Source organism: Caloenas nicobarica, chromosome 1 (genome assembly GCF_036013445.1).
Source record: "Caloenas nicobarica isolate bCalNic1 chromosome 1, bCalNic1.hap1, whole genome shotgun sequence".
Lineage (NCBI taxonomy): Eukaryota > Metazoa > Chordata > Aves > Columbiformes > Columbidae > Caloenas > Caloenas nicobarica.
This window is the reverse complement of record NC_088245.1, coordinates 146,729,927-146,745,989: the sequence shown is the minus strand read 5'-3', so window position 1 is coordinate 146,745,989 and position 16,063 is coordinate 146,729,927. Positions and strand designations below refer to the sequence as shown.

Below are 16,063 nucleotides of genomic sequence, written 5' to 3'. Positions count from 1 at the left end.
GAGCTCAGGATGCTGGGATGGAACTGGGGAAAACATCTGGAGAACAGCTGAATATTGGGTTTTTAGCTTGACCCTCACCATGGTTCCCTCCAGGAACAGGGTGTGCAATATAAGCTGTAAGTGGAGAGACACACAGAGAAAAATAAGGTGGGTTTTTTTTCCCTTTGGAAATCTGAGAAATGCCACTCCCGAGAACATACTTGCCACGACACCAATGTCTATGGTGCAAGAGGTTCTGTTTACATTAGAAAAAAAGTGCTGTTAAGTCTCACAAAGCCACAGCCCAATACCTTTCATCACAGCCTTGGATTACCACAGAACAGAAGGTAGCGTTCCCTATAAATTAAACTTCCCCAAACCTCAGTCCTGTGCCAGAAGCTGAGCTGCAGACAAGTAGGTAAGATACCACCTCTCAGGGTGGGAACTCTTCTCATTCCCTTCAGCAATACCATCTCCTTGGTAGCCCAGAGGCTACAGCTTTTTGCTACATCAGATTTCTGCTTGAATAAGCATTCCTTGACTTGTACTGTAGTTCTGGATTTAGCTCGGCTAAATTTAGCTGATCTGACCAAGAGAAACACCCCATCAGCTCACAAAGAGTTTTTTTGGTGTTTATTCAACAAGCAGTGAGATATATTAATGTCTTCATTTTTCACTGAGGGTGGTGAAACACTGGTCCAGGTTGCCCAGAGAGATGGTAGATGCCCCATCCCTGGAGACATTCCAGGCCAGGCTGGACGGGGCTCTGAGCAACCTGATCTAGTTGCAGATGTCCCTGATCATGGCAGAGGGGTTGGACTAGATGGCCTTTGAAGGTCCCTTCCAATCCACACTATTCTGTGATTCTCTGATTCATGTGTGCCAATGCTGACTGACTGATTTGCAGGCTGTTCTCCGTGCTCAGGAAGAACCACCCCATGTACCCGATGCTCGTGCTGCTTGTCCTCGCTGCCCTCCTGGGTAAGTCTGTCATCCCTCGCTGCCTCACCCCAAGCAGCTGGGGACACAGTTCCAGGGGCTGAGAAGCAGGAGACATTGATGCACCTTCTTGTCCCGCTCCCCAAAATCTCAGTTGCCGCTAGACTCTATTGGAGGAGAGAGTGCTCAGGTCCCCTTGTGAGTCCTGCAGAAGGAGGGGTGGTCTCTGAGGGACGGCTGGGTGCAGGGTGCAGTGCAGGACCTCGCCTCCTCTCCATCCCAAGGAGTGACAGAGGCAGCTCTCGCACATCTCCCATGCCCCACAGCCCATATTCTCTGGGGTGCAGCCTCCCCTTGGGTTTTACTTGCAGTCACAAAAGGTTTTCACTGCTTGAGCCTTTCTGTGTCCCCTCTGCAGGTGCCTCCCAGGGCCGCACGGATTGCTATGGCAGTGTAAGCAGAATTAGAACCCCTGGGGCTTCATGCCAAACTGCAAGGCCAGAGGGTTTATCCTACTGTGGTGAGTATCCCTCTTCTGCCAGATGACTCCATTGCTCCATGGCACAATAATCCCAAATCATTCACATTTCCAAAGTGCTGAACACACACTAGCTTGCTGAGCCTGCATAATATCCCTGTACGCAATGATTTACCTCCTCCCAGAGGTGAGGAAAACACAATTTTGATGCAATTCTGTTTGTATTAGAAGGAGAAAAGTGAGAGACAATTCTGAGTTTTAAATTACTAAGCAAATATCTTTACTTTTGATTTTATTTACAGGAGTTAAGGCTTCAGAAAAGATTGCTGAACGGGACCTAGGTGCTATGAATCGATATAAAACACTCATTAAGAGAGTTGGTGAAAAACTGTGCGTTGAACCGGCTGTGATCGCTGGCATCATCTCCCGGGAATCTCATGCTGGCAAAATACTGAAGAATGGCTGGGGTGACCGTGGAAATGGTTTTGGTTTAATGCAGGTATTTGCCGTTACTGCACTAAAACCTGATAGACAAATAGCATATAAATAAAAGTAAGCCTCCTGAACACATCATCCATTACAGCAGGGAAATTACTTCTTTTTGTTGTTTTGATGTTTCTAGGTTGACAAAAACTCACATAGACCTGTGGGACAATGGAACAGCGAAACCCATCTTATGCAGGGCACAAACATACTTATCTCTATGATAAGGACAATACAGAGGAAGTTCCCACGCTGGACAAAGGATCAACAGCTGAAAGGTAAGGTACAGGCCACAGGTTTTATCCGAGAGAGAAGAAAAACTTTAGGACAAGAACATACTGAATTAGTTCCCATGTTCCTCAGTAACCACATTTCTAACAGGCTGTTGCTTAGCTTTTCACCTCTCTTTTGTTTCACCAGCAAAAGACAAGCTTTTTCAATTCTGTGTTATTTTTCCTTTCCTTAGTATGGCACTCGCTGAATTTCCACTACCACATGGCAAATATTTATACACCTGAAATCTAGTCTATATAAGAGCTGATCTTTCCTTACCTGACCATGAGGAGCCTCCTAAAGCCATTCAGGTTAACGAATAGCTCTGTGATTTACTTGAATGGAGCCGGCAGTTCACTCCTTGTCTCTTGACAAAGGAGATGAAGTGTTTGCTCTCAGGGAATTGCAAAACTGCGCTGCACAATGTGGAAAAGCCGCCTCCTTCAGACCTTTGGACTGCTGGGGTGCCACGGTGGGATTGTTCACAGCCACCTCAGACACCTCTGCTTTTCAATATGGCATATGGAGTAGCAGATACACAGCTGCAAGACAAACTAAATGCAATGTATGAGTGTGTTTTAACCCTCTTTTAAGAGCAGTACTTTTCAAGGGTGAGTGAGAATTTACAAGGCTGCTGGATATGATATACTAATTATTCTATTCTATTCTAAACAAGCCGAGTGTAAATGAACTTATGCTGGGCCAGGTAAATGGTACAAGTTCATCAAGCTGCCAGTTTTTGTGAACATAAAACCTCAGGTATTTTTCTTATGTTTTGGCGGATTCGAGAATAACTGTAAGCTGTCTGCAGAGACCCACTTAGGTCAGAGAAGCTCTGATAATGCCGCCTGCTCCTCTTCTGAAATCCCAATAAGTGAAGGCTTTCAAAATCAGTAAAGGCAGAACACATCAGGCTGGAATTTTCCCTTTTTTTAGGCTTTGTTCTTTCTTTTTTTTTTTTTTCAAGTCTATATGACTTCTTTTGGTGTTTCATTTCAGGTGGGATTTCTGCCTACAATGCTGGTGCTCGTAATGTCCAAACCTATGACAGAATGGACATCGGCACCACCCACAATGACTACTCCAACGACGTGGTTGCGCGAGCCCAGTATTACAAGAAACACGGATACTAGACTCGGGAATCCCTACTGAGTAACTTCCTTACCATCACCTGCACGACACCCCTGAAGGACCAAAGAAAAAGAGCAGCTGTACCCTGCAAACCCATACAGCTGCAAATGTACAGGAATGATTTACATCAATAAGAATCCATAGACTAAAGTCCTGAATTTTTAAAACAATATTCAGTAAGAGACCAGTCATGTAGTTTCTTTACAAACAGTATAGTCTGGATTTTACAAAGGGAATATTATCAAAATCTTAATAATTGTTTTTTGCTGTCTCCATATTTCTCTGAGTTACGAGGACTATCTTGTTTTGCTATTGATAATTTGCTGCCTTCCAGATCTTGAAATACATTTCTGCCAAAATCTGTCATTCTCTTAAGAAATCAAAAGGCAAAAAAACTTCCTTGGGTATTAGCTTCATGATTTATTTTTTCGAAGCTGCTTGATATTTACATTATGCTGCACAGCAGTCTTTTTTTCTGAATGCTAATTTTTCATATAAATGCATGGGCTAGAGATGGATGTTTTCAGTCATACAGAAACAAGCAAACAGAAATTGAATAAAAGTCTTACTAGCAAATGAAGCAGGACTCCAGTGTACTCATATTGTCATGTGTGTTAGCAAAGTTTGGATAAGTACGATGTTAATTTTAGAAAGATAGAGAAACTGAGAAGTGAACAGAACGAAATACATGTTTCCACTTCATAAAATTCTTTTCCCTCTCTGCTGCTTGTAGAAAGAAGAGTGACACTTGGGAAAATATCAGTCTCTAAGTTTGGCATATTTTGGTGTCCCTATTCCTTCTAGACCTGGAATTGAACTAATTTGGGGGTGGGAGGGTAGAAAGGCAACAAAAGGAGAGGAGTAGATGCCTGCAGGACTGAGTGACACTCATTCCCCAGGGCCAAAGGAAGAGCTGGTTCTGGTCTGGCAGCAAGCAGTGCAAGCCCTGCCTGTCCCACCAGCATCCACTTGCTTGCTCAGGGAATTTCTTTTATCCTTCTATGACAAGCACAACTTTGGGGACTGGGAACAATGGTATGTCACAATAATTAGAAAAACTACTGGCTGCAATCATCTTAAACAGATAGGAAAATGCAATCCAAAGCCATTAACGGCGCACAGTTATGACACACATCCTCCCAGGAGAAATTAGAGACCATGCTGAAAACATCCAGCATGGATTTTAACAGGGTAAATAGCGTCCAGCCAACCTGTTTGCCTCTTGCAATGAGATGACCCGTCTTATAGAAAAGGGGAGAGGAGCAGATACGTTGTACCTTGACCTGTCAAGGTCTTTGCCCCAGCCTGGGGTAGTATCCTTATAGACAGACTGGTGAGACACAGACTAGATAGGTGAGTAGAAATTTGGCTAGAAAGTCACCAGGCTCAAAGCGTGATGGTCAGTGTCACAGGGTCCAGCTGGTGGCTGGTTGCGTCCCCCAGGGACGGATCCTGCAGCCCAGCACTGCTTTGCGTCTTCAGCAGCAATTCAGACTAGGGGCAGAGAGAGCTCCCAGCAAGCTCATAGGTGATACCAACTGGCAGGTCTTGGAGGGGCTGGAGAAATGGGCTGATGGTAACTCCATGACGATCAATTAAGACAAAGACAAAGCCCTGCACCTGGGACAGAGTATCCCCACGGGCCAGTATGGGCTGGGAGGCAGACAGCTAGAAAATAAGCTGTGCAAAAAGGAACCTCGGGGTCCTGGTGAACAACATGGGCCCTTGTGGAGATGTAGACTAAGAGCACCCTGAGCTGCATTAGCAAAAGTCTAGCCATTTCCCCCTCTTAGATGCTTGTGAGACCACATGTGTATCCAGTTTGGGGCTCCCTGGTACAAGAGGGACACTGACACACTGGAGTGACTCCAGCAGAAGCCACCAAGCTGGTCATAGGCTGGAGCACAGGACACACAAGAAGCTGAAGGATTTGGGTCCACTCAGCCTGGAGAAGAGTCAGCTTTGGGGTGACCATACCATCTGGGCCCTGACTGCACTGAGGGGCTCTGCCACCTCCTCATCCTCTCTCCCAGGGGTCTGGCTGCGTGCATGGAAGGGCAGCTCTGGTATCACACTATGATGAGCCCTATCTGTTCTCCCCTTCCATTCACCTTCTGCCTGTTGGCCCAGGAGCTGCATCTAAGCTCATAACCTTGCCCTAAGTCCTGACCCGAGCTGCACTGGAAGTCAGCCCGCACCTGGCTTTGTAACCTACCGATCCTGATTTTAGCTCACTGACATTCCTTCTCAGCATGCTCTTGAACCTGTCTTGTAACTATGGACTTGCCCCAGCCAGTCACCTCGACTTAGAAAGACCCTGCTTGCCGTCATCACCACAGCCTGTGTGGTGCTGTGAGCAGTTTGCACGGAAAGGTAGGTTGGGAGGTGTCTGCCTTGTTGTCACCCTGGAGAAGTGGCTATATGACAGCTCACCCTTGGAAACCTAGGTGATTCGCTTGCTCTTTTTAATGCAAGCTGCACAAATCACTCAGAGATAACAAATGCTGATCACTGTTCGACTCTTAGATGGACCCACTACCCCTGCAGACTGACTGATCAAGCACTTCTGCAGATGCCTCATGCCACTAGTTCCTGGGACCAGCACAGGGGGATGTCCCTGTCCCACAGCTCACTGACCCATGGGCTCCATTAGCTGGAAGGCACCTTGCTGACACTTCAGCTAGAGCTGCTATGAAGTTACTTGTGTTCAACATACCTGTTTTAAAGCTACTGTCTCTTGTCTTGCCTTGTAACAAATTCCTCAGCAGTACATATGAAGGCAAGATCTTAGCACTGCCAATCTCCACACTAACTCACATTGAGCCCATATGGCCAATCTCAGGTCAGGTGAGGGCTGCTGTGCACTTAAACACAGTTAAACATGAGCATCTCAGTATTTTTTACCTCCTGGCAGCTGATGTAGCAGAGTTTTCCAGTAGTCATATCATAAATACGTGTCAAAAACATCCTGCCTTTTTGTTTCTGATTCAGAAAAAAACCCTACAAATCTTTGTAATTTGCCTCAGCAAAGATATAACTGACTTAAAATGTATCTTCACAAAGTCCTTCTTACGTACACATGGAGACGGCTGCAAACTCCCAGCAGACGTCCACTGCAGAGACCCCTCCATGTGGACAGGTGGCATCTTCACCCCATCCATGCCACCGAGGTGGGATGTGCTCCACACACCAGGATTTATCTGCCACAGCTACAGAGGGGATTTAGTCTCTGTCACCTGCAGAACTGGGATGGCTTAGACAAGAAAAAACCTGCTATGGACAGGTATTTGCGTCTAAAACTATGCGATAGACAGCCAGGAAAATGGAAGAAGTAAACAGGTTTGCCACATCCGTGTGGACAGAGTAGAGCAGGTACACATACATAAATGCAAAAATACATGTAGTTTCCCATTTGGGGCTTTCATTTTTAATCAGCAATGAATATAAAGCATTTAAGTATTGTTCTTAGTACTTATCTTACAACAAGAATGGCCTTTGCTGTACTTAGGTGAGGTCATGAACAAGACTTCCAAAATATTTTAGAATTTATATGAAGTCTTAGCTCACCTTTGCAAGACCCAAGGCTTGCAAAAATGAACTTATTACAAAAGACACCAAAATTTGTGCAATTTGTGTAAGTTCCATGTCTCAGTCCTATTTGTGCTCTCCAGCATGGGGCTTTACATCTGCTGATGGGACAAGTAGAACTTCTGCAAAAACTACTAAGGACTTTTGAAACCAAACCAGAAAAATAAAAACAGCAGGGTTTTGAAATGTATGGTGTAACATTTTCCCTGTAACAGCCACAGCCACTGCTTGCCTTCTCTCAGTTCTGTGTTGGATCTGCACTGTCAGGCTTAACATCTTTTTGATTGCTTAAATGTTAAACTATAAAACTGAGCTTTGCTACACTGGTGTCTTCAGTTAATTTCCTAAATGCGAACCGTTATTACAGAAAAGAAAAAAAAAAACACCAAAGCAATAGCTGAGAATCACAAGTGGTGAAGTGGAAGGAGTGCTACTTGGTCTGAGTAAATTTAATCACACATCCAACACTAAGAAGCCACGGGTGCTTCTAAAACAAGTCTACAGCAGTAAAACAGATGAAGAATAATCCACTCAAAATTTTTGTTACAATTGGGCTCGTGTGATTCTTTATGAAATGCAGGAAGGGCCTAAAAGCATGTTCTTAATTTGCTTTGTGCTGCCTTAAAGATTGTTTTGTGTCAGACAGGTCCTGTTTGACCTCATTGGGTCTCTCTCCTTTATAGAGACAACTTCTGTTATATGTGTGCCAAAACTCTCAAATATTGGCTGACCAGAGCGAAAGAGAGACTTGTTTCGTTTTACGAGAAGAGGTTCTTCCTTCTCCTTACTGAAAATAAACAAGAGATAAAAGAAACAGAAATCACAACTGCCTTCATGCATTGTTTAAACATTTCCCAACAGGGTTACCCAACCTCCACTTTCTGACTCAGGAAAGGTCACTGTTTCTCTGGCCACCAAAAATCCTGCAAAGCCAGGCAGGACACACCAAAGGATAACACGAGCAAAAGTAAATCCAGTAGAAACAGGTCAAGTCACGCTCCAACAGTTAAAAAAAATCTTAATACAGTTAAAAAGCAGTTAAATATAAAATAAACACTAATTAAAAATAGACTAAATTTCATTAATCTCTGCAGCAAAATGTTAAAAAAAAAAAAGCACGTTAATCATCGCTGTGTCTTTCACTGAAAACTTTTCCAAGCCACCCTGTCCCAGGCTGTGTGATCTCGCCTGCCCTCTCGGGAGCTTAACATGGGTTAAGCTTCTTCAGATGAAGCTTTTGCAGATGAGCCAACACGCAACTCCCATACTGAGAAATGACTCCCTGAATCTCTTTCAATTAATGCATAACCTGTTTCTGAAAAATGCCAGGGCCTGCCGCCACAGCTATTATCTCTGTTCTTACACCAAACATTTTCAGTTTATAAGAAAGTTTCTGTCTTGATAAATCTCTCACGCGTGGAAACCAGATTTAACTGACGCGGTTTCTTCCCCCTCTTCCGACTTGTTCTTTCAGGCTTTTTCCCTCCTGACGGATAATCAACGAGTTAAATTATTCCTTCGGTCATGTGTGTGTATATCCCCATTACCTTCAGATTATGCCCCTGCCTTCAGTGTGGTGGCACAGACAAAACGGACTGAATTCAGCAGCGGTTTCTGGGGAGGGAAGAAGCACTGGTGCTGCAGTGCCGTGGGGTGACCCACAGCACAAGAGGTTGGCTCACGGCACCCTGTGGTGAAGTCAACACACGAGACCAACTTTTGTGGCAGATCCACACTCCGACAGGCTTTTTGTAGCATTTCTGAGAGACGAAGAAAAACGGGGATGAGCTGGATCTGAATTGGAGGTTGCTGAATGCCTCAACTCACGGCGAGTACAGGGGGAATCCAGGATGTAAACCATGATTTGGGGCACTTTTGAGGCTGCCCAAAGCCATCAGCTGTACTCCTGACACAGCAGGAGAGATGGCAGTGCGGTGTGGCTTACGTACTGTCTCCTCCATGGCAAGCGGACGATGGGACAAGTGCAAGATGCTGCAAAGAGTGTTGACAAAAGCCACAACCATTTCTCTGTCCCTGGAGCCCAGAGCCTGCGGCAGCTCCCCAGCTGGAGCCTGCAAGCTGCAGCCTGCTCGACATCACGGAGGTGACAGGGCTGTTGTTATGAACCACTGTGCGGACATACCATTCTTCTCCAGTAGTCTGAATATAGATTTTTTTGAGGAAAATACTTCCCAGGACATGTGAGACTGTGCATACATATATCATTGAATAATAATTTCTGGATAGGGCTCCAGAAAACATGAGAGATCTACCTGCCTGCCTCAGTTACTGTGAGGGAGCAGAAGCAAATTAGTACATCCTTTACGATTGTCCTCCAGCAATAAGCGAATGATAGCACAGGCCATTTGGAGATATTGGTTTGTGAACCATCTTCAGTGGTATTTTGAATTTTCATTTTTTTTAATGTCGCTTCTGTATGAGCCATATCTGTTTTCCTTCCTACCAGACATACTTCCCTCTTCTTCAACCGTCTTTAAACTCACTCGTAATCATGAGCATGAAGAGCTCCATGCATGGGCTGCTGTGACTTTTTCAAGCTGGTTCTCTATGGGAGGTATCAACAGTACAGGAAAAATTTACAGAACTGAATCTTTCAGTGCAATGACACGGGATGAATTCCCCAGCCTAAAACGTGAAAGAGCAAAACAGCATTTCACCCTCACAAAGTTTACCGTGGGGGAGAAGCATGTCAGGATGGATTAGCAGTGACGGGGAGGCCTGCCATCCAGCGGCTTTCTTCCTCACAGCTGAGCAGCTACAGTAGCTTTGATCCACGCTCCCTGCGCATTTGGGTTTGTGCCTTCGCTTGTTCTGTCGCTGCACGAGAGGGGATAACAACAGGCACTTGGCATAGTCTCTGCATGTCCGAATTCTCAGCAGTTGCAGCTCTGTGTCATCTTATTGTTGCAGGATCTTTGCCTGCAAGAACTTCATTACACGCAAAAGCGCAGGTTCCTGTTTCCCCACTGTCAGCATGTTATTGCTCCCAATAGCTGAAGGGGAACAGTTGTTTTCAGACAAGGCTCCTCCTACTTCCAAACTGTTAGCAACGGGGTTTAAAATTACATTAAAAGGTATTTCATTTTTTAAAAACGTAATTGTGTTTGTGCTGTAGAGCAGAAACCCTGCTGTGTTTGGGTGGACGTAAAAGAAGTTGTCAGGCGTTCCTGCTTCCCGTAATACAGCGGCGTGTGGGAAGTGCACTGAGTCAGCTGCTCCAAAATACCAACCGCTGATAAAAAGCCCATTTGTCTCTAGGAAGTGCGGCGAGAAGGTGGGGAGACATCCTGCAGCAAACATGTCAGGTCTGTGATGTTTGTCTAATATTCTTGTAAATAATTCACTGTACCAAAGCATGTGTTCCATTAACTGCTGGGCTCGGGTTAGCATTGTTCCTCTCAGTTGCTGTTTGCATGTTTTCCCTTCTGCAACCGCGTGTTTAGACAACGGATAAATGCAGATAAATCACAAGTCAAACAAACTACACGTCAGATAAATTGTAATGGATGTGATCGAGGGATGTTTCTCCTCGATTTTTCTTGTTGATGGTAGCTATGAAAAAGCAGGCTGGAGCCAGTAAGTACTATAGGATTTCTTCTGACTCTCACAGATTATTTATTTATTTATTTATCAATAGAAAAAACACCTTTTGGAGGTGCCTTCCTCCATTGGCTATGCAGGCAGCCCAAGTCACAAGCTTAGACTAGACAGCTAAGTTTTAGGCAAGCTAAAATTAGGGGAGATGAACTGTGCACAAAGCACCAGTTCACCTCACAAGCTACACTGTGGCTTTATGCTAGTACAACCAAGAGGTAATCCTTTCCAGAGCACACCATACCGTGACCGCACCTGCCAGCACAAATCCTGCACTACTATCGAAATGATGCCACGGGTTTCAGTCATGGATCTGAAAACATTTTAATGGCATGCATCACACACTGTGCTGGCTTGACATCTGGTTGTAAATATTGCTTTTAGGCTGTTCGGATCGTTATGGGAATATACTGAATGTTGACACAACTGGAGCTTCGGAGGCAACCGCGAAACCAGAAGGTCTGAGCTACTCAGGTAGGCACTGATTCAGCTGTTCATCTCTCCTTACATCCATGCAGAAGTTCACACCTATTATGGATCCTGGTCTCTGGCTGTCAGTCATTGCCAAGCAAAGCTGATTTTTCCATAACCAATAAAGATCCTCCTCGGGCACATAAGTTTATGTTGCAAATAGAATTGCCTTTGAGACGATATTCAAAACCATCACAGGGAAAATGCAAGGTCTGCTGGGTGCATCCAAGCCCTGCCATCGAGCCTCCTCTTCCCTCTCCCTTAAGAGTGTTGCCCTCATGACCTAAGTTTCTGAACATTTCCCCATTATAGTCCTAAATTAAAAGGAACTAAATCTGGGACTAATCCACCCAAAGTCTTAGATTTAAAACAAGAAGATCTGCCTTTTAGTCTCCACACTACAGAACCGCCCTCTATATTTGAAAAAAAAATCTTTTATATCATCTGTGCATTAATTTCTTGGGCACTTACCCTTCAGCAAAATGGGTCAATTCTGTCTTTCCTTCTCTCTAAATAGATTCAGAAGGATTCAGCTCGGTCATAATGACTGTTAGAACAGCTTGTTTCCAATTTTAAAAACGAAAGGAAAAGTCATGCACATTATGTTGTAGGAGTTCTTGCCTCAGAGAAGATTGCAGAAAAAGATTTGAAGAATATGGAGAAATACAAAGCCAAGATTACAGAAGCTGGCAACAGCAAGTGTGTTGATCCAGCTGTGGTTGCTGGTATTATCTCTCGAGAGTCACATGCTGGGTCAGTGCTGAAAGACGGCTGGGGTGACCACGGAAACGGATTTGGTTTAATGCAGGTATGCTCAACCTTCTTAAAAACACAAACCTCATCCTTCTTTTGAAGCAGAAAGTCAGAAGAGCAGCAGGGCCCCTGTTGAAAGGCAACACCCTAAACCTTTTCAGCCAACTCTTTGGCCAGAATAAAGCTGGTGCTCGCCCAGCTGATAGCTCCTGGCACAGGGGAAGGACCCTGGTGAGTGCTGCCGTCCAGCGAGACCTGGACAGGCTGGACAGTTGGGCGGGGAAAAATTTAATGAAATATAACAAGGGAAAGTGCAGTCTTGCATCTGGGCAGGAACAACCCCAGGTTCCAGTACAGGTTGGGGAATGACCTATTAGACAGCAGTGTACGGGAAAGGGACCTGGGGGTCCTGGTGGACAGCAGGATGACCATGAGCCAGCACTGTGCCCTTGTGGCCAAGAAGGCCAATGGCATCCTGGGGTGTATTAGAAGGGGGGTGGTTAGTAGGTCGAGAGAGGTTCTCCTTCCCCTCTGCTCTGCCCTGGTGAGACCTCATCTGGAATATTGTGTCCTGTTCTGGGCCCCTCAGTTCAAGAAGGACAGGGAACTGCTGGAGAGAGTCCAGCGCAGGGCCACAAAGATGATGAAGGGAGTGGAGCATCTCCCTTATGAGGAAAGGCTGAGGGAGCTGGGTCTCTTTAGCTTGGAGAAGAGGAGACTGAGGGGTGACCTCTTTAATGTTTATAAATATGTAAAGGGTGAGTGTCAGGAGGATGGAGCCAGGCTCTTCTCAGTGACAACCAATGGTAGGACAAGGGGCAATGGGTACAAACTGAAACACAGGAGGTTCCACTTCAGTAGGAGAAGAAACTTCTCAGTGAGGGTAACGGAACACTGGAACAGGCTGCCCAGGGAGGTTGTGGAGTCTCCTTCTCTGGAGATATTCAAAACCCACCTGGACGCCTTCCTGTGTAACCTCACCTAGGTGTTCCTGCTCTGGCGGGGGGATTGGACTAGATGATCTTTCGAGGTCCCTTCCAATCCCTAACATTCTGTGATTCTGTGATTCTTTTGAGTGTCAGGGCATGAACAGACTGCTTTTACACCATGAAAACACTGCTTGCTTCCCAGCAACGTCTTGGGAATTCCGAGATTAATTGTCCCTATTTCATACTTTAGATAATAAGTCTTGTTTCAGAAAGCATTTATTTTAACTAAGCAGCTACACACAGTCAGGTTAATTACCCTACATGCACCACAGGGGCCTGGCTAGTGGGAGATCTTGCTTCATTATTCATGCCTACATTCACACCTCACTGGTTTGCCAAGTTGTATGCTTATCCATGCAGTCCATAAACATTCGCTGTATGCATTGGGATCCGCTTTTGTAACAGCTCCAGCCTCCTCAGACTTGTGCTTTCGTACGCCATGGATATGAGGTGAAGAGGGAGAAGGACTGGGGCAGAGATGCAAGGGAGTTCCCTAGGTGAAGCAGGGATTTCCCCACCCTTGATGTAGCTGGGGAGGCAAGGAGCAATCCCCCTGCAGCTGGAAAAGCTTAAGAAGCAGTAACCCTGCTTTCTGCACCCCGTCACCTTTACAGCAGCAGCTGTGACATTTTTTAAGGCCCTGACAGACAAGGAGGTGGGGCAGGCATTCCTCTTCAGTGCTCTGACAGTCTGCTAGTCACGCATCTGCTGGCTTCCCCTGCGCCTTGAGCTGAGCTTGCTTCCTCTATGCAATTACAAAAGAGGTAAATGATGAGCTTAAAGATCAAAATGACTACAGGCAGCCTGTAAGCAATGAAGAGCTCTGGATAAATAGCAGGGTTTCTGGTGTGCTGGCACTGCTGTCTTGCTTTCAGGTTGACAAACGGTACCATAAGATCGTCGGGTCATGGGACAGTAAAGAGCACATAGCGCAAGGCACAGAGATTTTATGTGGGATGATAAACGAAATTGAGAAGAAATTCCCGACTTGGACGAAGGAACAGCAGCTCAAAGGTAGAGTTTTGTCAGCTTTAAAACACTTCACACATATAAAAGTCAAGAGTGATAATGCTGTAAAACCAAGCACATCAGAAAAGTAAATGCATCCCTGTCCCTCTCTTCATTTTATTGAGGTGTGGAACAATATTCTTTAATACTCACTAAAAGAAACAGAGGAATAAGATTTGGTCAGCTTTCTAGCAGGCTTTTGGAAAACTTGGCAAATATCATTACATTTTTCAGTTGCAAGGAGTAAGGGTGGGTTTTTCTGCTCCCCTCTGTTTCATTTGCTTTGTGTTCCTATACCCACCTACAAAAAGCTGCTATTCCAGCAGCTCTGAAGAAGGAACACAATAATTCTGAAAATGTAAGGTCCTCTCTGGGGGAAACATGGTTATATTCTTGAGAGCTGATTACAGCTGAAGCTGTTGTTATGGTTGGGTCCCTTTATTTGAACTACAATACAAAGGTATCCGAGGTTATAAATGCAGGTAGGCGTGAAAAAATATGCACAAAAGGAAACAGTCACGCAACTGAAGACATTAACATTAGTAAAATACAGCAAGGGGACAATGATAACCAAGTCTGGATGTAAAGGAGGAAATTATAATTTCTTCACAAAGTTAAAACATAAAAGGAACACCTCAGTGAGAAAAAAAGAGCTGGAAATAGTAATTCTTTGGCCAACAACACTGGTGAAAAGAGAGCTACAAACTAAAGCAATGCATTTAAGTTGTGATTTTTGTTTCCTTATTTACTGATGAAGTTTCACCTCTGTTTATTTGTTGCTTTCACTTTCATCTCAGGTGGGATCTCAGCCTATAACGCGGGAGCAAACAACGTCCGGAGCTACGACAGGATGGATATTGGCACAACACACCATGACTATGCCAATGACGTGGTTGCAAGAGCCAAGTTTTATAAGAGAAATGGATACTGAGAGATCTGAGTAATGATTAGATTTGAGTCACTGATTGTATGCTTTGCTTCTAATTTTAAAAACCCTGGATTTCTCTCCCAGAAACAGTTAGAATGGGAGCAGGCAATGAAGCCAGAAAAAAGTGCAAGCTTTCAGTGATTTATTTTTTCAGCTAAGGCTAAAAACCCCCAAACAAACAACAACAACAAAAACCAAAAAACCAACCAACCAACCAACCAACCAACCAACACCAAAAAACCCCACAAAACCCCCACTTTAAAAGATAACACTACTAATAATCCAAACTGTAACTTATCTTTTGCCATTTATTTTTTATCTCACTTCATGAGAATATCCAGGCGGAGTTTTCATCTGTGCTTGTAGTTTCTCAAGCAGCATATTAATGCTGCAAGAAAGTTATACACTGCTTAACAAGATTTTATTTGCCTTAGATTTTATCTGTAAATACATGTGTCTAACAGCAGTACAACACTGATTGTTAACAATTTGCAATTTTGGAATTGCATATTTGCAATAAATATCATATATGTTTAATCTACCAGAAGAGTGTATCACAGCGTATCATATCCTTTCAGAATAATTGCTCTTAACTTCAGTGATATGACCCAAAGTGGCTGTTTCCTGTGACAGGAGGGAAAATGCTAAGCTATCCTTAGCATTCTTTTGCCCTTGATGCTGCTTCACTTTAACCTTTACAGTTGCAAACAACCTGTAAAACTCGAGCTACTGTAATGAATACTTCTATTGATACTATATATTAGGTTCAGTGCAGGGTCTGCAGTAAAAATATGCACATTCCATCATGTTTTTAGTGGCGTGTAGTTTATAAAATATGATGCAAGTTCATGCACAGTAAACAGATCCTTTCAATCAATCACATAGTAAAGCTTTTGGAAGCCTTAGCTTCAGAGCTGTTGGATTCATTCAGCCATTTCAAGACATAGCAGAGAAAAGTAGTTAAGAGTGGTTAAAAAGAACCCTCAAGCATAACACTAGGGGCAAAAGGATAAATAACAAAGAGTGCAGGGAGTTGTTTGCTTTAAATATGGTGCACTTTTATAGATAATATTTTGTACCTGTGACTAACACTATCCTGGTGTTATTATTAGAATTGTATTGATCTACTCACACTACAGTATTAATTACCAAATCTGAAACAGTAAGTGAACCTGTAACAGAGCAATAGCACAGAAATAGAAATTTATTATTAAAACAGTACATTTCCACACTGCTACCGTATATTGCACCAAAAATTTGTTTGAATATAGTTTAAATGCTACAGTAGGTAGACGCAGCCAATGGTTCCTACCCAAGAAGCAAGCTCAGCATGAGGCAGCTGTGTGCCCAAGCAGCACAGGCAGCTAAGGGCACTCTAGGCTGCATGAAGAGAATCACGGAATCATAGAACAGCTTGGGTGGAAAGGG

General features: G+C 44.2%; 2 protein-coding genes across 2 annotated transcripts; both read left to right on the top strand.

Moving 5' to 3' along the window:
* The first annotated feature begins 314 nt into the window (after positions 1-314).
* Positions 315-3,818, top strand: LOC136000274 (lysozyme g-like). The gene is made up of 6 exons (XM_065654056.1): positions 315-397; positions 887-960; positions 1,337-1,438; positions 1,699-1,895; positions 2,019-2,157; positions 3,152-3,818. The coding sequence occupies exons 2-6, from the start codon at positions 918-920 to the stop codon at positions 3,283-3,285; spliced, it is 615 nt and encodes a 204-aa protein (XP_065510128.1). The 5' UTR covers positions 315-397; positions 887-917; the 3' UTR covers positions 3,286-3,818.
* A 6,298-nt stretch (positions 3,819-10,116) lies between these two features.
* On the top strand, positions 10,117-15,419 carry LOC136002509 (lysozyme g-like). The gene is made up of 5 exons (XM_065657619.1): positions 10,117-10,197; positions 10,871-10,960; positions 11,569-11,765; positions 13,575-13,713; positions 14,505-15,419. The coding sequence occupies exons 1-5, from the start codon at positions 10,191-10,193 to the stop codon at positions 14,636-14,638; spliced, it is 567 nt and encodes a 188-aa protein (XP_065513691.1). The 5' UTR covers positions 10,117-10,190; the 3' UTR covers positions 14,639-15,419.
* The last annotated feature ends 644 nt before the right edge of the window (positions 15,420-16,063 follow it).